The 25,907-nt window shown below is 39.3% G+C and overlaps 1 protein-coding gene and 1 non-coding gene across 2 annotated transcripts in view; both read right to left on the bottom strand.

Moving 5' to 3' along the window:
- CCAR1 (cell division cycle and apoptosis regulator 1) overlaps nt 1–22,027 on the bottom strand; it is a 29,797-nt gene extending 7,770 nt beyond the window's left edge. The window contains exons 1-19 of the mRNA XM_063337604.1: nt 21,910–22,027; nt 20,877–20,995; nt 14,129–14,301; nt 13,499–13,543; nt 12,798–12,830; nt 11,610–11,803; nt 10,950–11,064; nt 10,674–10,866; nt 9,359–9,491; nt 8,872–9,033; nt 8,206–8,431; nt 7,117–7,230; nt 6,059–6,225; nt 5,150–5,360; nt 4,260–4,343; nt 3,404–3,589; nt 1,580–1,771; nt 870–1,103; nt 421–532 (exon numbers count right to left, since the gene is read on the bottom strand). Of these exons, the coding sequence (XP_063193674.1) occupies nt 421–532; nt 870–1,103; nt 1,580–1,771; nt 3,404–3,589; nt 4,260–4,343; nt 5,150–5,360; nt 6,059–6,225; nt 7,117–7,230; nt 8,206–8,431; nt 8,872–9,033; nt 9,359–9,491; nt 10,674–10,866; nt 10,950–11,064; nt 11,610–11,803; nt 12,798–12,830; nt 13,499–13,543; nt 14,129–14,301; nt 20,877–20,949 (2,647 nt within the window). The 5' untranslated portion in view covers nt 20,950–20,995; nt 21,910–22,027. The remainder of the gene's footprint in view (nt 1–420; nt 533–869; nt 1,104–1,579; nt 1,772–3,403; nt 3,590–4,259; nt 4,344–5,149; nt 5,361–6,058; nt 6,226–7,116; nt 7,231–8,205; nt 8,432–8,871; nt 9,034–9,358; nt 9,492–10,673; nt 10,867–10,949; nt 11,065–11,609; nt 11,804–12,797; nt 12,831–13,498; nt 13,544–14,128; nt 14,302–20,876; nt 20,996–21,909) is intronic.
- Nucleotides 6,377–6,442, bottom strand: LOC134518066 (small nucleolar RNA SNORD98). Its single transcript, XR_010071860.1, has one exon. It is a non-coding gene; the product is annotated as a small nucleolar RNA SNORD98 (small nucleolar RNA).
- Nucleotides 22,028–25,907: the final 3,880 nt, after the last annotated feature.

Raw genomic sequence — 25,907 nt, 5'->3', positions numbered from 1 at the left:
ATAAAGAGCATCCCACTCTACATTCTGGCCTAATAAGAACAGGATGACATTTCAGAACTGAGGAATAGGAAGTTAGGCACTTAAAAGTGGCTTGGTTTTTCAGAGGTGCTGAATACTCACATCTCCTACTGACTTCAATGGGAGTTGCGAGTGGTCTGCATTCTGAAAAAAATAAAACCACTTCTATATGCATGCCTTACTTTGAGTACCACAGCTAGATTATATTAACTATGTTCATACAATGCCTAGCACAAAGGCACTTACATTTTAAGCAGATCTGGTCAGAATTAATAAAATAAAATTAGTCTATTAATGCAATTTTAAATTGTCTAGTTCCAGTGCATCCTCCAGCTTGAAAGAACGTACTCAGTGGAAGTGAAAGAAAATTCTGAAAGTCACAAAATCCATAATTCAAGATACCTTCATCTTCATCTTCAGCTTCTTCTGCCTCCATTGGATCATATTCCTCTTGATTATTGTCTTCTTCAGTTTCTTCTTCATCTTTAGAATCATCTTTCCTTTTATCTTCCCTCTGTAACAAAAGTTCCTAAAAATTTATAGTCAGAACAAAAAAAACAGGAAAGTAAAAACCTCACTACCATTCATTCAAAATTTGCTTATGTTTATATTTAGTCAATTAAAAGAACTAATATAAATTTATGTGATAGCTGAATGTTAAAATACCCCAATATATCTGTAAAATTTTAAAATTACTGAATATGACTGAAGCATATTTAAATAGATCGAGTCAAATCAATTAACTAACACTACATGACTTGAGTTTTTGAAAGCAATGAAGTAAAATTCAAATAGAAACAGTTTAATATTGATCCAGACAGGATAGTACTTCATATGAGCTAGCTGCAGACCTTCTTTTCATCTTTATCTTCTTTTTTGTCTTTATCATCTCCAGATTTTCTCCTCTTAGGTTTTGGCTCATCTGTTTCATCATCTTTTTCTTCCTTTTTTTCTTTTCTCTCATCTTTTTTGCCTTTTTTGTCTTTTTTGTCCTCCCTCTCTGGGAGAGAAATTAGTGCTTTGTAAATTCTGACACCAAAATCTCTCTGAAGCATTTCATTGAAGAGTTCTGCAAACAATGATACCTGCACATAAAGAAGAATGAAAAGAGAACTGACAAAAAGTTTTAAAATACATATTAAAAATTTGCACACATGATTAAATAGCTATGAGGTGCTACCTTACCAACTTTTACCGTATCTCAGAATTTTATGTACTGTCAGATTTCTTACTACCTGCTTAGAACATGTAAACCTTAAACAGCTTCATAAAAATGCTTCTTCCCTTTACTGCAGCAGTTTAGGACCTAGTCTCACTGCATAAATTTTAAACTCGGTTCCCTATCTGAAAACCTGCGCATTTCTGCAGTGACTATACTGCTATTGCAAATCATGTGCCAGAGTAAGAAATGTTTTTCTAGGTATTGCACAAATAAACTAACTTACTTAAGTTTTATTTTGATATGCTATCATAAACTTTTACAATTTAGGAATAGTGCAGCTATCACACATAATTAAAAAGAAACAAGAATGGCTAACTGTAAGCAGCATAGCTAAATTACCTCAAAGGAATGTTCTTTATTGTCTTCTAATCTATAGTCCAGAAGAACACTGAGAGACATAATGCTACAGTCAAACTTCCCACTCTTTGCTGCCCAGTTGGGATGTACAATGATCGCTGGTTCATCAGGCAAGATATATCGTCTCTCCCGCCGCTGACGTTCCATTTCTTCCTGACGTTTTCTTTCCTCTTCCTGAAGAGAGGCAAAAAAAATAACATACAGCATATTCCAAAGCTGAAGTTTTAGCCTATATTAGTTTTAGGCCTATATCAGCCTATTAGGTTTTTAGGACTCACTGCTTTGAAGAAAGTGAAGGAAAGCCTACGCTGCTGAATGCAACCCAGAAGACAGACTGAAGTCACAGAATTTCCAGAACACACACTGTGTCCACTGCCAACACTCGCCTAAGACAACTGGAAACTAGAGCAACACAAAGCAGGACACGCAATGCTGTTCAGCCCACGAGGGCCTTCCAACTATCTTATGGTGCTGACCGCAGCATATTTACTCAACATCAGGAGGACTCACACTAGTTCACTTCAAGAAATAGTATGCAAGCTAGCAAAGGAATCAATGCTCCCGAGGGTCTTTTGTTTGTTTAGAGATGTTTTTAGAGCCGTATAGGACAGTAAGCATTATTGCTTACGTAGGAAGAGTAAAGGCTTCATACATCATCTTACCCAAGATAATCCAACTCAGCTTTAACAATTATCCATGACAATTTACTATGATCTTTTGATTATGGGAAATGCAATCTCTATAGATACAACTGATGCAAATCAAACAAAAGGTTGAAGAAGGTAAAATACCAAGCAGCCTACTGACTGCCAAGAGAAAAATATTAAATGTCTTATGACTATGGAAAAAAGTCATGGCAGAGCTTGTGCTGTTTGAAAAAGCAGGCACAAAGCTCTTTCCCCGAATCTTAAAAGAAGCTGTGGCAAGAAAGCCCAGGATAGTTGAAGCCCATCCAAGCTGTGGGAGAAGGCAGCAGCTGTCAGAATTAGCAAGCATGTGGCCTTTGCTCCCTCAATGAGGTTTACGCAGATATTTATCATCCCACATTGGTTCACAGGTAATACACAAAAAAGTAGGTTTAAAAGCAATTAACATACAATACATTCTCCAGACATTTATGCCTCGTTTCTGTGGTTGAGCTTTGGCCTTACTGCACAGACCTATTTATCCTTGTGAAATGGGAAAACAGACTAAGTACTACTCAAACTACCAACTGCAAAAACTGAGAAACTTCAATACGGTTTATCCAAAAGCAAAAATTAAAAGCTTCATAATAAGGCAAAACAAACCTAAGCAGATCATTAGCCATGTGCAAAACTGAACTGTTTGAGACACTATAGCCTTTTACAGACTGGAGCCTGCCCTCCTCCCGTTTCCACAGTAATTCCCTAAGGTTTGTAAAAGCCAATACAACTAGGCAACTGCTTTTTGCATAGGTTTAAGAAACTAAGATTGTTAAGTGTGTTCACCTGTTCTCGAGCACGGTTTCTCTCAGAAGTTTGGGATTTATTTTTCCTTACATTTAAGGTCTGATGTTAATTCAGACACCTTAGTGCAGTTGCACATTTCAGCTGACTTTGCTGACATAAAGAAATTCAAACTTGCCAAGATTTCGTTCCAATTCAGCAGCTCAAATTACAGCAGGAGTTCCCAGTACAGTCATCCAAGAACTGTAAAATCCCAACAAAACTAGGCATATTCCTGTACTTTTTATACTTACAGATATTTATACAGATTTTATATGTAATGTTTTATGTGTTTATGTGTATTTAATAAGACTTAAACCAAATATGTCCAAAGCCTAACCTCTTTGTCATCTTCAGATTTCCTATCCTCCTCCTCTTCCTCTTCTTTCTCAGACTTCTCTAGCTCCTTTTGCTCTTCTTTTTGTTCCTCTACTTTCAGCTGCTTTGTCAGTCGAGCTATCAACTGAGATTTCAGTCCTTTAGAGCTAAGGGTTCGACTTTCTAATTCTTTGCGAAGGTCATTTACCTGGCAAATAAAAGCTCTGTAAGTGGTATCAACCAGTGACATTGCAAAACATGTGATTAGCAGAAAAGGTGAAGTGAAAGTTATGTAAGAGCACTGAAAAGTCAACTGTATTTTTTAAATCTGTACTGAAAAACACTAATATTTACTGATATAAACCATACTACATTTAAAGTTGTGTTCTCAAAGAACCCCTTTTTGAGGGACTTTTCACAGAGGCAGGGAATGGATTTTACTGTAGTAAAATAGTTTATTACTATTAATCCTTTCAAGGAAACTTTTTATTACATCTCCTGACATAATTTTTTGTATAATTATTGTCTTTTTAAACTAACATTAAAGTATTTTAGACCCCACATTTTTTGAATGCAAGTAGATACGACCAGATTACCGCAGAAGTTTCATTTTCCAGTTAATGTATCATATGTGATACACTTTAATTGTACAAAGTTCAAAAGTTCAGAACAGTTACAATTAGCTGTATTCACTTATTAAAATGAGGAGTCACTCGCAAATGGTGATATCACATCTAATACCTATAAAATCAGCAAGGAAGGTAAAACACTACTGAAAGTTTTTTTCTCAGTTAAGGGAATATACAGCTGTATTTCAGGATGCGCCTTAAAAATGGAAATATATAACGGAATCCAGTTTTATGAGAAGTGTTAGTTACCTTCATTGTTTTCGGATCCAGTTTAGACCAGTGCGTAGGTGTAGAGATCTCTTTAGCTTCCCCATCATCCTTTTCCTCTTCGTCCTGACAAATAAAATTTAGAAATTATCATTCAGAAAGCTTGAAAGCATTTCAGTTATTTTTTAAATTCTGTTGCTGATCTGTGCAAGGTCACAACTGTTTCAGATAGTCTTCTCCTAAAGTTATTATTTAGACAAGTTCACACACACATTCTACCACTTTATAAATGATCACAGTGCCACTCAGCCAATACAAGCCAGATCTGTGGAACACAAAAGGGTGAAGAGCAACACCACAAAGAATATCGGGGTTACACAGACACTGCTGGTCTCCATTAACCACACAGCGTGTGATCTTCCCCCAGATTTTAAATTCCCCAAATTACACTTTGTTCAGTCAGACCTTCCCTCATTCCAAGATGTTGATCAGCCACATGGCCTGAAATTCAGATGTTTCAGACTAGTATTTGTTCAATTTCAAATATCACAATTAGAACTGGCCACAAGAGAGAATTTAGAAATTTTAGAAAATGGCAAAATGTTTAAAGACAGCTATTCATAAACTGCATCTCACTCAACAACTGGTCCCAGATTCCAGCAACTATGTCTATGATAAAAAATTTTCTGCGCATCGTAAGCACAATTTAATTCCATTTGTGATATCAGCATACACATTTAAAGTTAGTGAACTAGCTGAAATAAAAATAAAAACCAACATTCGCTACACTGCTGAAAGCTGGTTTACCAGTCATTGTTACCAGTTATGTTCCTCCTATGTATGTATGTTGTGTAGTATGTGGTGTGCATTTTGTGCCTGTGTTCCTGTGCCTGTGAGAAGCAGAAATAGAAAAAGGGATTAGCGTTCAGTGCCTGTTCTCCATCAGCCTCCTTGCGTTCACCCTGAAGCTTCTCGACCAGCTGCTGCTTGTATCCTCGGGAGAGGGTTTCCCACTCTGAGCGGGTGGGAAGGCAATGCCAAACATCCGGGAAAAATAAAACCACTGTCTCCACATGAGCTGGAACTGTACGCCCCTTGTGGGTCTCCTCAGGGCGATGGTAGCGAATCTCTGCAAAACGGTACCTGTTGCAAGGGAAGAAGCATGTTGGAAAAAAAATTCTACAATACATTTTAAAGAGCCTAGATCACTTGTAGCACATCAAGTAAAGAAACTTTGCTGCAAGACCTTGAAGTTTATCTAAAGAAAAAAAATCACGGAAGCCATATTTTCTCTTTCTGGCACATTTGTAAAAAGGTATCACAACTGAAAAGGAGGAAAACCAACAAAATTCTTTTATGTCACTTGTTGTTTAGCACACATAGGTTTAACGTGCAAATAAAAGTTGCTGAAGCACTTTAAATTTAGCATACAGTAGACTTTCCTGGTATCAGTAAAATCGCAATGAGTGTTAAGGTGGGACAAAAACTCATCAAGAGAAAATATGGCTATATAACGAACGGCTATTTATTTATAACAAAAGAACAATGAAATGAAGTTCTCTTGACGATCTTCTCCAGCTATGCACAAAATGAAAAATATTTTCAACACACATTCATTAAAAAAATTACAGCATAACAAGTCAAAATAAATTCTTAATGTAGTATTCAGCACAGTTGGCACCCATCAAACTTACAACAAAACAGAACATCCTTTGAGTAGTTTACCTGCACTACCAAGAGTGGCCGACAAAGAAAAAGAGGTTTTTCCATCTTTTTTTTTAAACTTCTGGCAACAGACAAGTGTTTCTACAGTGTACTTTGCTTTGCAGTACAGTACTTACCATTGTGTGCACACACTTAAGTCAATCCCTGTAAGAGCCTTGCAACAACGAATAGCCGTCTTTATCAGCACGGAAGGGTCCTTTTCTGGATCAGGTCCGTCCAGTGATGGGGACCAGTGTCCTCCAATAGCCATAGCTTCATCTTTGCCTTTCATACCCACTAAAAACTAGACAAAAAGAGTCTTCTGAATGTTCCCCTACTAGGGGTAAAGAGCCATTTTGCCAAAGCGCAAAGACTATTTCATAGCACACACAGAGAAATCCATGAGTTAACTGTCACATTATTTTGAAGTCTGAAAATGAAAGTCAGTCAAGAAAGAGTTCAGTTATTTTTTTTTCCACAGCGTATTTCAGAAATGGAATAGGTTTAAAACATCATCACTCATTCTTGTTTGCAAGACTTTCCATCATGTTTCTTTATTGGTATGGGCTTGTTCCTTCGCAATTAAAAGCTTTCTAACACAGGAGACAAACAGATACTAATTTAAATGGTGTTTTAATTGCGATACACATTTGTAGATGTTCCTGCTTAAAAGTGATAAAGCAAAGCTACAAAAGATAAGACCACAAGAGCACTATATCTAAAAATCGAAGCACTCCCATTTGCTTTAAGATGATGGGGTTTAATTGGAAAACAACTCCTTGTCCTGAAATACTGTAGCACTTACAGGTTGTTCCATTTAACAATAGTTTTATTACAATCGTTACTTAACTGTTGCTTCATTTGTATTCTCCTCGCAGTTGAGCCCTTAAAAAAAAAGTCTAAGTGCTTGTAAAAAAAAAAAAAAAGCTAATGAAGCTGATTTTTATATAATTAACATAGGTTTCTCCAAACATTTACTGTTTGAGTTTGACTAAGTTGAAGAAAGCAGCTAATATGAAAACAGTGAAGATGGAGCTTCTATAAACTGGAAAAAGAATTGACATATAAAGTCTCTTCAGAGGAAAAATGAAACCATTATTTAGCTTCCTACAAACTTCCCCCTTATCAACAAATATTTTAAAGCTCTATAACCAACCTTTGCTGCCCAAAGTGTCTGGCATTGAAACATATTTACCTTAACAAGTCTAGCAGGATGCTGAAATCCTTCACGAAGTTCTTGGGGATCTTCAGCCAGAGCACATGACTTGTGATAGAGATCTTCCATACTAGGACTAGCCATCAACATCACCTGTTGTGTAAGTCAGATCAGTCTTGTGAAGGTCTCCCACTAAAACTCCTAAACAATGACCACAACTTGCAAACACCTACACACCAGCACTTTCCCCTTCATGTCACACACAAAAAAAAAATAATCAGAAAAAGTAAAGGTAAAATAAAATTGTAGATCTGAGTGTTAAAATGTCTGCCAAGGACACATTTCCGTCTCTCCCATATGGATGCAATATATGATCTTATTAAAAAAAAAATAAATCCAAAAGCACATAAAAGCAATATGCTTCCCTTGTTACCACTACATGCCAAACACCCTATACCAAGAAGCACACTGAGTACATTCCTAGTTTTGCTTCTAAACCTATCTTTAACACAAAATACTTTGAAAACAGATTGACCTAGAAACCTCAGACCTGTTTGTTTTGACAGTGAGGTCTTTTCTATATCATTACAGCCCTTGATGCAGCATTTTTTGACATTCAGATGATCCCCAAATGCTCAATCTACTCTTGACAAAATAATAAATACTGAGATGAATCTGAAAGAAAGAAAGAAAATATCACTAAATGGAAGAGCACAAACTGCACAGAAAGGGCCCTTGAAGGCAAAAAAAAAAAAAAAAAGGCTCCACTAACTATTCAGAACGAATTGCCTAAGAAACACCTTCAGAAATCTTGCAGGAGCTGGATTTCTTTCCTACAATCAGATCAGTGCAACTGAGCGCAGAGAATTAAAAAGACCTCAGTAAAAAAAAAAAAAAAAACAAAAAAAAACACAACACAAAACAATATTTGGGACAGCTCTAGTAACAGAAAAACAAACTGTATTTCAGTCATGAGTCTTCAAGCTCTACATACTAGCTCTTTACTGAAAAATTTAAAATGTGGGTTTTGTTCAAATCACTGTAGAATATTTTCAGTTCAGTTTTCACCCTATTAGTAAAAAAAAAAATTTCTAATGAATAGTCGTAATACTGGAAACCCATACAAACCTTTGCACTGTATAGATGATCAGCATCAGGTGGATCAAGGACAGCGGCGTTTTTATCTATAGGATCTACTTCTCTATGCATTACGTAGAAATTACAGTAGTTTCCCAGCTGAAATGGTCTAGACATAGGAAAAGCATCCACCCATGTAAACTGAGCATCAAAGAAATCACTCGGGATATACAAGTTCTGGTAACGCCTCCTCAGCTCCATCATATCACAGCTACGGCTGAAACAAACAACATTATTTGAAAGATACAGCAATAAGAGAACCATTAATAAAGCACATAATTAAGAGGTATATTAATTGGAAATACAACCACTGTATATTTAATACTATATATATAAAATTTAAAGAGCAATATATTTAAGCTAGAATGTCAAGTTTAAAAACAAATAACTACTAAAACCACTTCTGATTAAGGTGTCTACATATTAGGGAATATTTATTAAATAGGGTTATAAAGGTATTTTGCAACAGCATTCAAAAATAAAAAAGAACCTGGAAAAATTTATCATACAAAGTTCGCCATTACATATTTGATCTTTCTTTAAAGTTAAGATCATCATGTAACACTCGCTACACACACGTATGTTGACATGGCTCACAGTAGCCTGTGCCCACAACTGAAGTGAGACGTAGGTAAACATCTGGCACTATAAACATACCAGTCCAGTGAAAACTTGGAAAACTGAACTGTGTAACGAGGAACAACACGTCGTGGTCTTCGAGGCGACCTCTCCCTCTCTCGTCTAGGTGATCTCTCTCTGGAGCGTTTTCTCTGGGGTGATCTTTCCCGAGATCTACGTCTCTCTCGTTCTCTTTCACGACTTAAAAAAAATGCATACAAGATACAAATATTTTTGCAAGCTGGTAACACAAGATGGTTTCTAGCACGACAGAAGCAAGATCTGTCAGAGATGACTCGCAAAAAGGAGAGGAGACATTGCTCAGTTTGTTTCAGTACCGTCTCTTTACAAGAGGGGCTGATTATGCAATTCCTTCATTTCAGATAGACAAGAACTCTTCATGAGTATCTAACAGTGAAGCCACTTGTGCATGTCACTCGCTCACTCTGGAGCAAGCAGCTCAGCTTTGTTTGAGGACCGGTCTTTACAGAATGCTTTGATTATAGTCTAGCCTTCTACAACATACCTCCTGTCATCTTTTCGGTTTGGCATAGGATCTCCTCCTCTGTCATTCCTCCCAGAAAATCTGGATGGTGGGTCTAATCTTCGAGCTGGTTGAGGCTGTGAAACTAGACGAACAGGGGGCTGTAACAAACCACCTGAAACAACAATTTACAAGATCAGTATGTAATAGGGGGCAACTATCTACACCTTACAAACACTGCTGCTTTGCAGTTGTTCCACTTGTGTACCTTTTCTAAATTAACTCGAGTCAAATAAATCTATTTATTAATAACACCCACCCCAAGAAACTTGAGACCGACGCTCTTCTTCACTGATGCAAACTGAGACTCTAGTAAGCGAAACTGGTCTAAAAGCATCTTCTTCAGATGGAAGCTAATATAATCTAAGCACATAGAATCTATCACAGTAAATAGCTAAGCCTTTTCTTGGAAAAGTAATTTGTTGTAAGATAAATATACTACCTACTTATTGAATTAAAGAAAACCTAAAACTTATTTTTGAGGCTATTCATAGGTAAAAACAATCAGCTTCCTGAAAAATTATCCTTAAATCTATTTTTTATACTACTGCATCAATCCCCCAGCACATACTTTTGATGTCTCAAGATATTTAACCAACTGATCTGTAAATGAAACAAACATTACTAAACACCAATAAACACCTAGGACTAATTAAATTGTAATAAGCATTGATCCAAAACAGTCTGCTTAAGTGTCAGCTTCACATCTTCTCCCCTTGCTTTTACTGTGGGTAAAACAAGTCTGAATTTTATATTATTATCAATCCCATTACTGATTCTTCAGACACTCAAAAGTTCAAGTGACCCCACAACCACCTTTGTTTTAGGTCTGCCATGTTCAGCAGTGCTTCTTCTCCCAAATGCCAACTTGGCTAACTGAAATTAATAAAACACAAATACAGAAATAATAGTTTTAACAATACAGCTTTGTGAAACCTGATCTTGTTGAACACTCCAGAAGATGCTGAAGAACTTCATTGCCATTAATACTTTTAACTACCCAACTTGTCTGTGAAAGTGTCAGAATAAGAACTACACTGAATTTGGTTTCAGATTATGAAATCTTAATATGAACAGGAGTCCATGGGGATTTCACTAACCAGGTGATTCTTGAGCTACTGCAGGCCATGTGCCTTGCACATAGCTGCAGGAAGATGCATATTCAAACTGAAAACTCTATAGGGTCCTTTCTGTGTTATTTCAACTACTTTGGTCTTCTGAGTAATAAAAAAAAAGTAATAATCACACCACTAAGCACCAGAAGGACTATAACAAACTTTGTGCACTGAGGGAGCACCTTTCTGCTGTGGCTGCTGCAGCAATGGCTGAGGCTGTGTCTGAAGCAATGGTGTGATAGAAGCTGCAGATATCTGTGCCTGAAGCAAGGACTGCGGCTGCGGCTGCGCCTGAACACTGAATGCAGTCTGCTGTGCAATGGGCTGAAGAACGGCCGGAGGTGTCTTCAGTAACGGCTGAGCTTGCGTCTGGTTCTAACAGCAGAAGAAAAAATGAGTTGTGAGTGAGCCCAAACCAGAAGCCGTCCATACAAGCCACACTGGGTAAACCCATATACCTGATTTGGAAGTGTCTGGATCCTTTGTGCATTCCATTTGAATGGCATATTAGGATTGTAAGTGGCTTCTACCAAAACTCTGTCACCCACCTGAGGTGTCTTTCCTTTAACAGCACTGCAAACATTACAGAAAAAATATTGCGAGAGTCTTATTTAGCTAGTCTTACATTTGCAAGTTACATTTACAGTTGAGAGAAAGCAGATAAAATTCATCCAAAAAAAGCTTATAGGAACAGCATCTACCCCCCACATCAGTGAAAGTACTACCTGCTTCAATTCGGAGTATGCACAGGAATTTAATTGCCATCTTTGGCCCAAAAGCAGAAGTTCCCTAAAAAGCACTGAGTTAAAATAAGCAGATAGCAAGTTATATGCATTTAGTCACCCACAAATTCTATAATTTCGTATTATAAGGCGTTTAATACCTTCTGAGTCTCACAGCTTTGGGTTTTGCATTAAGAAAACTCAAAAATTCACATAAAGGAACTCAGATATAGTGTCTATTGACTTATTTGACCACCTGACTTTCAGCGCTGACAGAAAAACATACTAACTGCAGACACTACCAATGGAGTCGCAGAATTAGAATGCAATAATCTAAACCTTTTACTTAGTGAGGGTATCACAGAGTACATCCGTGGGCAAGTATTTACATCTTACCTAAGTTGAAAAAAGACATCTTCATCCACAAAACCAAAGGTATCATGTAGTTTAGTAACCACCCCAGTGAAGACACGCTGCTTTTGTGGTTGGGTTTGCTGCTGACTTGAGCGGGGTGCTGGATAAGAAACAGTTATCTGGGCTGCCGGCTGAGGAGTAGACAGGCTAAGACTGGTAGGTAGCGCAACAGCTGGCTGTAAGCAAAATAAAACAAACTATAAATCTTACAACCGGCTGACATACCTGCAAGGAACACTTCCTTTACCCACGCAGATGGGAGTTTAAAACGTCTCTAAAGCAATTATTCTGAATAGAGGTTCTCAAAAAGTGGAAGTTGTTTGGTGTTTTTGTTTGTTTAGATTACTTTGAATGAAGACTGGCTTTGCTTATCCTTTTCTTTCAAAAAAGTCAACTTCCCCAAAATATGCGCATTGTCTAGAAAAAAACTGAAGACTGCATTATTGTTTACAGGTAACCTGTAGGGTGGGCCTGAAGAGGAGGTAAGTTCCTAGCTTAGCCAGAAATACATGCTTAGAGATTGTTCTCCATTTATGTCCCAACTGTAGTGTCAGAAATCAGTAAAGGTTGAGGCTAACACCAGCCCTTCCTTTACTCAACAATTCATATGCTTGCCTTCTTACAAAAGCAGAACACAGTGAGATAATGAAATTAAGTAACCTATTTTTACTTTTTTTTTTTTTTTTTTTTTTTTTTTTTTACAAACATGTTTAAAAGGTTACGTGAAAGTGGAACTAGAGCAACTTACAGTGTGTTAAATGGTTGCACATTTTAAACCTGTCAAGCTCAGCAGGATTCTTTTTAAACCCCTCTGTACACATACTGCAATAATGTTAACACAGAAAGTTAAATCCCTTCTCAAAGGAGAGAGACAAAATTTTCCTGGTTTGTTACTTACTGCAAAATCCCTGAACACTTGAAGTTCAAACCAAAAAAAAAAAGAGTAATCAACACACATATTCCCTTCGAGATTAAGGAAAAGTGGTTGCCATTAATTTTTGAAACCAAGGCTATGCATATTTTAACATCTGGATAAAGTAAACCTGTACCAATAAAATGTCCATTCGTATTAGTTCATTTTACAGATTAAACTACCCAAGATGTCACAAATTTGCACTCTTGCATTATCTGCGTTTGGGGATGAAGACCAAACAATAAAACCAAACTAACCTGAGTTAAAAGGGTCTGCTGAGGTTGCTGCAACTTAAAATAAATAAAGTTATAAATTAATTTTATATGCTTAAGGAAATTGTACAATTTTATCTCCTCTTTACAAGTAAGAGTTTTTGCTTAGTCTGAGGCAGTAAATAGTCCTTTGAGGTTTGGTCATTTCAGCAGTTTGCATATGCATAAAATTGTACTCATGTGGTTAATTTTAAGATTGTATAATCCAGGTTTATTCCGTAAGCAGAAATGTTGGGTGTTTTGTAACTGAAAGTTAATAGCAATACCAAAAAAAGTTTTGGCAGCTGGAGAAGCTTAGGCCTGTAATTTCCATGTCTTTTTATTCTTTTTCAAAATCCTGTTAAGTTCAAAGATCTTAAAACATAAAAGGGAACTTTTTTTGGACAGCATCTTTCCAGCAGTTAAAATACATGGCCCTGTTTAGAGCAAAGTTTAGCAGGAAGTGTGTACACGTGAATAGTGTATCTTTTTAAATTTCCTTTTTGAATGAAGGTAGGCAGGCTTCCATTCTGGATACGTCTCTCCAAGTTTAGGAACTTCAAGCTCTCTTTCACTACAAAAAACATTACTTAGTTTCCTTAACAACTTCCCATACAAAGATGATTTCGGAGACAAATCCTACAAGACACACAACCAACATTATTTTTAAAGGTATTTGTGATGTACACAGTAAGAATCAGACAAACCTGTTGCTGTACACTATAGAGAGTCTGCTGAGGTTGTGAATATTGCTGAAACAGATAAAAGCAAAATATCTCATAAACAGAAAGTATTATTACCTCAATAATATAAAAATACAAGTTATTTGCTAAGCAGGTTTTAGACACATTTAACAATTCTAATACAAGACATAACTAATAGTATCAACATATTACTTTCATAACAAATAATCTTAGCCTTTAAGTGGACTCTGATTACTCTTTCTAGCTAAAATCAGCAATTTTTGTTAAGCTTGACACATATACAGTACCTAGGGAACAGTATGAAATCATGCAAAATGCTATTAAGGATACATATAGCGATGGAAGATACTTGAAACTTGAGATTCTCAGTTTAGGTGCAGCAAAACTCCTTTTCCCAAAAGGCTTTCCATACCTAAAAGTCAACACCTCCATAGCCAAAATTCTCACCTTCACAGATTAATACAGCTATTGATAGCCGCAGACCTAAAATCCCACTATTTTTTAAACAGGTTTATACTGCAATGTTCTCCATTTCCCATTGTGCTTTTTTCCTGGATGCTTTACCTTTACAAAGCCACTGCTTTATATAGTTAATGTTCATATAGTCAACACCAAATGCTCTTTTTTCTTTACCTGCTGTAAGGCAGCTGCTGCAGCTGCAGCTTGCTGCTGTAAAGCAGCTGTCTGAGTGAGCTGATAGTTTGTTGGTGTTTGTGTAGTTAGGCCTGCTGCCGCCAACGCCGTCTGCTGGGTGTATATTGTAGGAGAGGCTCCAAGCAGCGATGGCTGCTGTACACCGAGAGCAGCTGAAAAGAGAACATGCACAGTAAGCACTAAGAGCAGCTTCAAACAGCTGAGGTTTCTGACACTTATACTAGACACAGCACGTGATGCCTCACTCCCGAGTCAAGCTCGGGAAGTAGGCCAATCCAATTCCAAAATTCAAGATAAAGGATGACATTCACTAGAAGCTTCTCTTCTAAATTCGTTTACTAATACTACACCACAGCAGAGGCACAGACACCACTTAATTTCCTTCTCTCAAGTTGCTCATGATTTTATAGCTCTAGTAGCTGCCCTCCTCCTCATCTGCGCCCATCCCAACACATAAACACACTGTATTCTTTCTTGAACGCATTTCGGGATTTGTATGAGCCAGATGAAGACTGTCGTTCTGTTCTGTACATTAACTAATACGTTTCATTCTATCTGAGCGCAAGACAAATCTTTACTGTAATAGCAGCTATGACACAGAGGCTTACGGAACGTGTCCTTTGAAAATGCACAAGGCTTTGCTTCACTCAGTACTGCCTTTGTCCCCCAGTGAGCTGGATTTGGAGATGTCGGGGCTGGTAGAGAAGGAACAGCCTCCTAACAACAGGGAGTTTAATCGGTCCCCACATATAAAGGGACCAAAGTCGAGCTCTCTCCGGCTCTTACTAGGAAGGATTTGTGCTGCTGAGACTCAAACTGCCAGGAAGGAAAGATTAGTTTATCTTGTTGTTATACCAGCTTTTAATTCACTGCAGAAGATTAAGCAAATCATGAGGAGCGGCCATCCATCTACATGCTATGATCCTTATGCATGCGATCATTCCAAGCAAGGTACGCTTAAGCCTTACAGATGGAACTTCTAGGGACACAGAGCCCTGCACAACGCAAATCTGAGTGAAGAACCACAAACATATCTAGAAACCTGCTCCCTCTTTGGCAGAGGTTTTAAAAAAGTTATCTGCAGCCGCATGATCAAATATCACTTCATTAAGCTATCAGTCTAGTTCACATATTTAAATAAAACCAAAGAGAAACTCGGTCGGGAAACACATCACCAAAAAAAACAGGTCACCCAGCCACCTTCAGAACTGAAGAGCATTCAACTTGAACAGGGTTCCTTTCTCTTACAAAGCCATTAAAGAGGCACAACAAAACGATGAACAGATTTACAGCATTCCTCCTGCAGAGTTTGTGCTCCACACAATTCCTACTGGTCCAAAAATGGAGCTGTCATTCCCGACCCAGGGATGCAGTAAGAAATTGCTGGTATTTGGTGATCATCACCATAGAATGCGCAAAAAATGCTGTAACCAACTCAACAGATCCTCTACCACACAGTTCTTTCCAGCAGAGTAAAATCTTCAGAAACCAAGTTGGTGGCGGCACTGATCATCTTACAATTTTGGAATGAAACGTGAAAGCAATATGTAAACAACAGTGAAAATAATCACCACCACAATGAACTCCATCAAATATTGTCACATAAGCATTGCAGGAAGTAATACTATTTTAATAGCGAAACCAAGCATTCTACAATACAGCAAAAATTACAGTATTTCCCATATTACATTACTTTTTCCACTGGAAAATTCCAGCATTTAGGTTTCTTTAGAAGCCAAGCAAGCCAAATTTGAGGCTTCTCCTGTGACAGGCCTTCCATTCTCTTGATCCTCCTGCTTGTCCATCAGCTCCAATTTGAATGTGCATTTTTGACCATCCAGAAGCACGCTCTCAGCCAGAACCTCACCAATGCCTCAGGTAACACACCTTAAACAGACCTTTACATCTAGTGAAGATGCTTTGCTGCTGCAGCCTGGGAGAACTTTCACTTTCCTTGGCTGCATTACTTTGCTGGCTCACTCAAAGCAAATAAGCAATGCATTAATCTTTCTCCTCTTATTTCCACATGCTGAGCAAAAATTCCTATTAGTGCATAAATCCACTTGATGCTATTATCTTCGAGTCTGTTTGACTACATTAGCTATTGGCATTCAGTCTAATGTTCTATTCTGATGTTGCACCAACACCAGGGGATAGAGCTGGGAAGCATCATCATGCAAGTTTCACAAGTTCTCTCCTACTTTTTGTACCAAGGATACCCATAAAAATATTACCATGCCTGCTCCCAAAACCAGATCCTGGGGTTACTGCACTCTTCAGTTTCCACTATGACAACTTTGTTTCCAGCATAAACCATAATTATCTCAAACAATTCCCAGCCCACCCAAAGACTCTCGTCCCATTTTGTCCATTAAGAAAAAAAAAAGATTTTTTGCCATCTCTACGATCACTTTATGAGCATTTAATATTAACTAGGTATCATGTCATCTATGTCACTGCAGATCAACTTATTAACAAAGGGCAAAGACAAAAGACTGATGAGATCCCCTCATAGCCTAACACCTGTAGTAACAAGTTTTTCAAAGCTGTATCTTGTTCCTACCAATTTGCCCTGAAGAATTTCAGGAGTTTAATTTGACTACCTTTCATCTATGTACTCATCCTGGTCAAACAGGCTCCAATTAAATAGGCGACTGTGTTTGCATTACTAGTTTTTTTTTTAAAAAAAAAAAAGAAAAAAGGAAAAAAAAAAGACACAGAAAAACAAGAGACAGAGAATGAATTGCAGACCAAGTGTGGAATTGACATCTGACTGCCTCATTACTATTACTGCCAACAAGCATTTGCAGTGACAAACAGTAGCTTCTTAGGATTTGTAATTATCTCAGTAAGTACAGTGATGGAGACACCTTCCTTCAAATGCAGTCTACAAAACTTCCACTCGCACCAAATACTGCACAGCACGACCATCCGTAAGGGCTTGGGTACAAACTAGAGTCCTAGGCTGCAGTCCAAGCATCTTTCCAAGTAACAGAAATTTCTGTTGTGGCAAACAAAAAGTAGTCCCTCTTGCTGCTTCTACATTCCAGAGACCCTTTTAGATTAGGGAAACGTCTTCAAAGTATGTAGCTACGTATAACTGCTTGGTAAGTGATGTAGATTTATTAGGATTACAAGTAAAGGAATACCCTATCCAGGGCTTTGGACACTTTTCACAGTTGTCAGAAATTGTGAGTTTGGGTTCTTGGGTTTTTAAGTTTCTTCAGGCTTAACATGCTTGCAACACAAATGCTATGCAACCTACTCCAAAAAAAATAATATAAGATATCCTTTTAACAGGCATACAATAGAAACTAGGTTCAGCATATTTACCACAGGACATCTGCTTACAGCAAGCCAGCAAATTGTGCAACCACTATTTCTTAGTGGCTCTGAGATCCACTACATGCTTGTCCTATTCGTACAACTTTTCTTTAGTCACCTCATAGGGGCCACCAGCGATGGCAAGACACTGAGCTTCAGGGACTTTTGCTTTCATCAGGTGCCCTGTTCTTCACTCTAATGCAATGAAATCTGGATATAGCAAAGACAACAACACTAATCAGACAGAACACGGCATAGCTGGGCCTTCCCCTTAACTACAGTCCTATAAAAGGGGGCTTCATTATGCAACCAGAAACCTTAACCCTGAAAAGCGCATACGCCAAGTGCTGTGATACAAACCAAAGACACGTCAAATATTAATAGCTGAGAGAATAGGAGGGTATTCTCCTTTGCAGGCGTTTCAGGAACTCACACATCATTATGCAAGTTAAAACTATAAAGCGTACTTGCAAACAGCAATCTGTGCTATCTAGGAATATTTTCGTTTTTAAAACTTTAATTTTCTGTACTAGGCATGATTTAACTTATGCTTTAACAATGCTTAACTAGCACAGCAGGGACTTTATTCTGGTTTTAGTCATGTGATGCATAAAACCATGAGACAAGGAGTAGAGAAACAATTTCATCGTGTTACAAGTAGGAGTCTCTCTTCACACACAGATCTTTGCTGGCACCTGGAATTACCCGTCTCTCTCCTAATACCACAGGCACAGACAGCAATTAGTAAGCTATCCCAAAGGGATCCCAGGAACCCTTCATTACACAGCAACATTACATGTCACTCTACAACTAACTTAGAGTGTCACACCTTAACTCATATAGTTATTCTTCATCAGGGATGGCCAAGACAGCATCCAAGTCAGCAACACCAAAAATAAAACCAACCAACCAACCCCCTACGAACCTGAAATTACCTTTTTGCAGTTATCAAACTGGGTTTATAACATCGTTACTCACCACGTTTGACATCAGCTTAGGAAAAAGCTATACATTGTGTTGCTTATGTTATGAAAATCCAGATCTCTTTCCCCCATACCCAAGCACCCTGATGCTTTGGAGAAGGAACCTGACACTTGGATAAAAGCAGCTGGCATGCGTAAGTATATATAACACCTTTTGCCAATCATCTGGTAAATGTAGTTCTTTTAAATCAGTTTATGAACATTGAGCTTCACAAGGGTAAGCCAACCTACACAACTTCTTGAACGTGGCTACAGGTGAGAAGTAGTACATGCTAGTCAGCATGCCTGAGCACTGACAGCATCTCTCTCCATCAGGCAAGCAACCTGGCGGGACAGTCATAGCTTCATGTTGAAATGTGCATGAAAGGCGACTATTTAGCTGCAGTTCTTCAGCTCTCAGCAGGGCCCAAAGGCACCGCATACATTTTAAAAGAAGTCTCCTGTGCTCTGTACTATAAATCAGCACTGACGGTAAAAAAAGCAGGGGACAAAGTATGTGCACAGGTACTAAAACAGGAGCTGGGTGGAAGAACCCCAGGGACTGGATTCAGTAGTACAGACAGGGAAGAAAGAAGACACAGACACAGAGATTGTGTATTGCAGTAGGAATAGGAAAGAACTGCACAGAAGGACACAGGGAGCTAAATGCCTTCAAGAGATACTGGAGAGAAGATACTACAGTGCAAAGAAGGACACTAGAACATGAAGGAAGGTGGAACTAGCACAGTAAGAAGGCAAAAGTGGAACCAAATGTTAGTCTTAATGGCTCTCATCTTTGAGTCAGGTGCTGGTGGATCAGATGAACAGCTAAAAATCCCTGGAGACACTGTCCTCATCATGCACATGAAAAAACTCTCACAGCAACTGATGCTGACTAGCCCTATCCCAATTAAATTTGGCACTAGATTTAATTTAAGGAGGCTCAGAAGTAGGCTAGCCAAAGGCAGAGTCATAGGAACAGGAAAACGGATAAGAAGTTGGTGTGTGCTTCGAGTGCCCTTTCTCCATCCACCTCTTCTCCAGGGCCCCCTTCTGGTCCTAGCTCAGTGATGCCTAAGATGGCTACCAGCTCCACCCCTTCAGCAGGTTTCACGCAGCTTTCCCTCTGAAACAGGACGTGGACCTGGCCCTCAGTTTTCCACCACTATTTTTGACGCACTAGCCGTCACATCAGACAATGCACCAAGAACACTCCAGCCCAGATGCTGCCACCCTTTGACAGCTCCAAGGTATCGCCCAGTCTGACACGAGAACCAAAAGCAGTTTGTGTTTCTCATTTTCCCAAGACTCAGATTGGACCAGCGTCCAAAGGAAAAAACAGACATGGAGGAGTCATTTCAGGAAAGAAAACTGAATCAGGAAGAAAGATTGATTCTTCATTTTCCCCCAGACATGCAACTCCCAAAGAATGGCTGGCATTCCCAACTTTTGCTAAGCTCCCAGACATAAAGCCACTGACAAAGGAAGTACATCATTCAATTCCGTATCAAACTAGAGCAAGGTGCAAAGGACAACTGCAAAAAACATACAACTCTTTAGAAAGACATCTCTTCAGCAGAGGTTACTGCCTGTGCTCACATTTTGACATCCTGATTCCTCAAAGTTCCAAAGCTTTGTTGAAGTCTTTTCACACCAGAGAACAAAAATACAATATTTAAGAAACACTTTGTATTCAAGAAGAGAAAAAGGCAGCCCAGAATTGGAAATGGAAGCACCAAGATCCACTCCACAGCAAGCTTTGCATTCTTGCCTCAAAACCTTTTGTGCTATAAAACAACGCGAAACATGAAAATCTAGCCAGCTACATTTTTAAATACATGAGCCTGTGATTAAACAAGGCTTCTTCGCTAAATCAAAGGAAACCCTCTATCATTTTCAGGGCGATACCTTCGGTCACAGAGATGCTTGAGTTCTAACTTGGCATTAAAACAAAATAAAATATACCCCCTCCTCACCCAAAATTTCAGAGATCTCTTCACTACGTGGACTATGTGCAATATATTAGTAAGTGCAAAATACTTTGTAAGCATTGGTTTAGGCTGCCTGGGAAATGAAACTCAGTCAGCGCTTAAAAAATCTGTAATGCCTTATTAGCGCTGTTATTATTTAATCTCGAGCAATGCAATTTGATGAAATGTAATTTGATTTACAGATCTTTGGATACGAGTAACTTAATGCCTTGTTTGCTGAGAATTAACAAAAATTCACCTATTTATCACCCTTTAAAAAAAACCCATACCAAGAGCTAGTATTAGGCAATGATCTTTAATGCCTATTGTGTGAAAAACTTCAACTTAAACCATTTAAATAGAATTTAAATAAGTTAGTTAGCATGGTGCCTCACAACTGCATACGCAACTACGGTATCTCCAAATCTACTAGATGTCAGGGTTCAAACATTAAGTGATACATAAACTGACCTGGCTGAGATACTGCGGTGGCTGTAAACTGAGTAGCCCAAGGGGGATTCTTCTGTCCTCCAAACTGAGCCATGGCGAAAGGCAAAATCTCTCGGGTGTCTATCTTCTATAACTGCAATCTATTAAAATAAAGTGCAGCTACAATCTTTGAAACATATACCATCAGGCTATTTTAATTCTGGGTCAAAAGAAAAAAAAAAAAGGAAAGGAGAAAAAAAAAAAAGTGTTGAAAGATTAATCTTTAACACCCCTAAACCTGGTGGGCAACATGCATGGGAAGCGGGAAACACAAAAAAGTTGCGAGACAAGTTGTTATAGCTTCCTAAAGCACCACCTCCACCCTTCCCGTCTTAACAATGGGGCCGACGCTATTTACGCGCAAAAAAAATCTATCCGAGTTTCCAACGAAGACTAAGGGAAAGGCGACTCTGCAGGAGAAACAACTCGTGGGGTTTTTTTATCACTATTATTTCTTTTTTTAGGGCTGTGGCTAGGCCGCCGCTCCCTCTCCCTGCACAAGGGCACGCTGCTCCCCGCGCCAACGCGGACGGGCCTCCGCCGCCTCCCCGCCTCGCCTTCCCCGGAACGGCTACTTTTAAAAACGACTTTAACCCCGCACCTAACGCCCCCACTTTTAGTTGTGTGGGGGTTTTTTTATAGGCTTGGTTTTAGCTTTTTTTTTTGGTTGGTTGGTTTTTGTTTTTTTGTTTTTTTGGTTTTTTTTTAGCGCGCAGCTTCAAATACCCGCCGCTCTAACCGGGCCCGGGGGCCGAGGAGCGGAGAAAGGAAGAGGGATGGCGGCGGGCGGGCGGCGGGCCTTCCTCCCGGCCCGGTGGCGGCAGGCCGGGCGGGAAGCAGGCGCCTCCCCGCCCCCCGCCGCGACCAGGCCGCCGCCCGCCCCTCCTCATCCTCCTCCTCCCGCCGCCCCCGGCCAACAATGCGGGCCCCACGCCCACCCTGCTCCCCCTCACCCTTCACCCCAGGCGCCGCCGAGGCCTCCGCGCCCCGCCCGAGCCCCTCCCGCCGCCGGTACCTGATCGGCGCCTCGCCGGAGCCATCGCCGGCCCCTCCGAGCCTCCCGCACCCAGCGCCGCCCGCACCGCGCAGGCGCTAACACCCCCCCCGCTCCCCGCGACGGCGGCGGCGCGCGCTGATGACGTCCGGCCGCCCCCGCCGCGTGCGGAGAGGCCGTGAGGAGAGGGGAGGGGCCCCGGCGCCATCTTGGCGGCCGCGGGGCGGGGGGGGCCTGCCGGCCGCCATCTTGCAGCTTGGCCTGGCTGACCGTGGTCTTCCCTTCGGTCTCCTCAGGCTTCCACTGTTGGACCCTCTGCCCCCGCCACACAAACGACTCGGTGTGGGTAGTTTGTAGGCACTTCTCATGGGTGCCTTGCCGCTGCGGGAAATAGGCAGCCTTCCGCCTGAAGCAAAGGCACGCGTGAGGCCATGAGAGCTGATTTTATGCGCACAAGCATTCAGGCTGATACGGGCCGGGGGGCCAGTAGGATCACCTGAGGTGAAGGGAGAGCAGACTCAGCAAAGCACTTAAGATGCTTTGAAACAGAAATTGCAGCCAGGAATGGCTGCAGTAAGTAGTCCAATAGTTGATGAGCAACAGTAACTTCCCTTTTCCAATGACTTAGGAAGAGCCTTCCATCCCTTAAATAGTTTTTTGCACAAGTTTGCTTTGAGGTGAAATACACACATGGGATATTACTTAACATTTGAGAGTAAAGTTGACAAGACATGCTTTGAAAATAGGACTTTGAAGTGTTTCATTTGTTGTCATTAAAAAAAGTTAACAATGGAATTAAATCCACTTGAGAAGCAGCAACATTAAACTCTCACTTGCAGTGGGTGGGATTATATTGTCGGAGGGCAACCAGAGAAAGAAGCAGGAGACCAACAAGTGAAGGTAACAGATCTGCCTCAGCCCTTTAAACTATAGTGCAAATTACATGAGGGTTTAGATGTTTTACACTGATAAACATAGTTCTTAGTTTTTAAGTCTACGCATTTTAAACCTTACTCATGTCTCTTCCTGGTATAACACCAGTTCAATCAGTTCACTGAAGCAGACTCTGTTCTCTTTAACCTGTAAATAAGATTAGAGGCTAAAAAGGTAACAGGGTTTTCTCCCACACTATAAATGAAAAGATCAGTGGCAAGATTGTATTAAAGGAGAAAATAATTGTCAGTGAATGTCCAAATGTTATGAAGTAGCTCTATGCTTCAGTCTGTTGTCCCAGAGCCTTTTTATCAGACGATGCATTACTCTTAGTGATGCTCTCAAAGAAGGCCTTAGAAGCTCTTAGGAAACCACAAGCCTGATTTCCTGTACCTCAAGTAGAACATTACTTTGTATACTTTCTCCTTTCCATGTACATATTGCTACCATTAGCTGGCAAATTTTGCCACTGCCACTTATAGCATACTAATGACTCCTTTTGAATTCTTTAGGTCTCTGTACCCTCTTTTCAAGATAAACTGTGCTGTTGTGGTGAAGAATGCTTGTAATGGAAATCGCAGTGAAAAAATGTGAGCACTTCTAGTCTTGTTTCTTAACTGTAGGCTTCCTAAGTATCTTTTAAGTGCATTGGACTGTTTAATCCAAAATTGGTGAAGGGGCAGAAAACTGAAAGATACCACATTTCTACAAGTTACCTTAAAATAATTGGTCAAGAAAAAGATACAAATTAGAAGGCAAAACCTGTAAAGCATATCCTGCTTCCAGCCTTCTTGGTGGTTACAGGAGTTAAGAACAAGCTGGGGATATGGTGGAGATAAATTATTATTTTTAGAGCTTATAATCAAAGAATGTCATGTGTATTTTGGTACAATCGTTACATTTAACCAAGATTAATGGAAATGCACAAAGAAAAGAACTTTGGTATCAGGAAATGCTACATAGTAGTAAAAATCTCATAGTACAAGTAGTTCATACTTTGTATCTCTGCCCTTTAGTACTCAGCTACTTACCTTTGCCAACGAAAGCCATGAAGTTGATCTATGGCCCCTTCCACAGTGGTGTACATGCTCTTTACTAACCAGAGGTTTTCTGGAAATCCCCTTTGAACAGAGGCTTGTTTGGTACTCAATGAAGTACTATTATTTTAAAAGGTTTAAAACTAACAGCCTTGTGGTTTGTTTTTCAAGGATCTGTGACTAAAAGAGCTCTCAGAAACAACACCTCTTTGTGTACACAATCATAGGAATAAATACATTTTCCACTAGCACAACAACGCCCAGCATTACTGATTCATCTCTGTAGAAGCAACAGCTAATACACCAAAAAGTATAAACACTGAAGTAGCAAATAGAAGCATGCTGATCTTGATATTGGGTGTAGGTGGAGTGTGGATTGAGAAGTGGGTATCACCGGTCTCTAAGGAGCGTACTGGGTGCTCAAAAAGCTTTGAGATAGAGGAGTTTCTTCATTAGCTGAAGGGATATGAAATTTTACGTTTTCTGCATATGGTCTAAATTGTAGACCTGCACTGATGTTGGTATGTATCAACATTTGGCACATTGTATTTGTTGTTTGGTGCAGTATCTCACCTTCAGATGAGAAAGAGAAAAAAACAGCCAACAAACAAACAAACAAAAAGCCCACCCCTGTAATTCATTTCAGAGATACAAACATATTTGCCCTTAGTGAAGCCGACTAATCACTCCAACTTCAGATCCTGGAGATGTTGAAGAAACAGAAAAATAATCACATTTGTCATTACACAAATCTTTACTGCTTTCAAAGTGCCCCTAATATGTCTCATAACAGTTATTGTATCATAAACTTACCTCAAAACAAAAGTGTGTGCTGAAGGGGTTTTGCAATCTAAAAGGAATGACTGGGTATCAGCTGCAAATAATATTTGGCATTGCCCTTAGAAATGCCTTTAAGTTCTAGCTCACAGCCTTCGAAAAGTAGACATCCTATTTCTGAAATAAAGTGAAACAAGAAACTGTTATAATGCTTATCCTTATTTTGAAAATGAGAACATGGGTAAGGTTGGTTGTAAGGAAACTATGCTTCAGAGGCAGGTTCCTCTATTACCTACACTAGCACAGATGGCTTCACTATTACTCTTTAATAAACCACTATACATTATTGACACTACATATAGAGTTCAACACCATAATAAATATGTTACGGCTGAACACCTGTTATATAGCATCCTTTATACAAAAATTAAGCGCTTATCAGACACTTGTCACTGTACAGCAGTAACAGAGGTACTATGATATTTCCCGCATCAGGTAAAACAAAACTAATTTGAGGTATCTTAGGTGTGTGCTGTGAAAGAAAAATGGAGAAGAAAATGTGGAAGAGGCTTATTTTTGGTTGAAGAAAACCAGAAACAGATTTAACTGTAGTTGTACTGTGTATTTAGGGGAATTAATTGTAGGACAATCATAGAATGGTAATATTCTAATAAACATAGTTTTGACAATCTGTACACTTGAGAAAACATGGAAATTAGCATTTCATATCCAACATGAAGCTACTGGACAGAAAACTAATAATGTTTAGTAGCTGGTCGTATTGTATCTGTCCAGCTAAATGTAAGAGCTTTGCCAATTACAGGGAGATAGTTACTTCACTTCATTTTGATGATGTAACAACTTTGATGATGAAAGATTATTATATAATGTTTTTTCATATTCTTGTTGGAAATACGTTTCTATGCATCCTGCTGATTTCCAAATTAACTTTCAAATCTATACATGCTATTAGTGGAACATGTTCTTTGTAGCTGTTGATGGGTTTATTTATGTATTCTCTTCAGAAGGTCAGAAAAGATCATTCAAGAGATTCAAACACATTGTTACATTTCTAGATCTCCAGGAATACCTGTTGATAACAACAGTTCAGTTAATGGCTTTTTTGACACCTAAGTTTTAGGAGCCAACTTCAGCAGCATATAACCTTCTGGGCAAATTACCGTAGCTTTCTTCTTGCACAAAAATTTCCGTTGTAGTCTTTATGACTGTAGTCATATGTACTGAAGCTTTACACTTTCCCAAACACATGAC

This window comes from Chroicocephalus ridibundus, chromosome 6, assembly GCF_963924245.1.
Source record: "Chroicocephalus ridibundus chromosome 6, bChrRid1.1, whole genome shotgun sequence".
Classification (NCBI taxonomy): Eukaryota; Metazoa; Chordata; class Aves; order Charadriiformes; family Laridae; genus Chroicocephalus; species Chroicocephalus ridibundus.
This window is presented reverse-complemented; position numbering and strand designations above follow the sequence as displayed.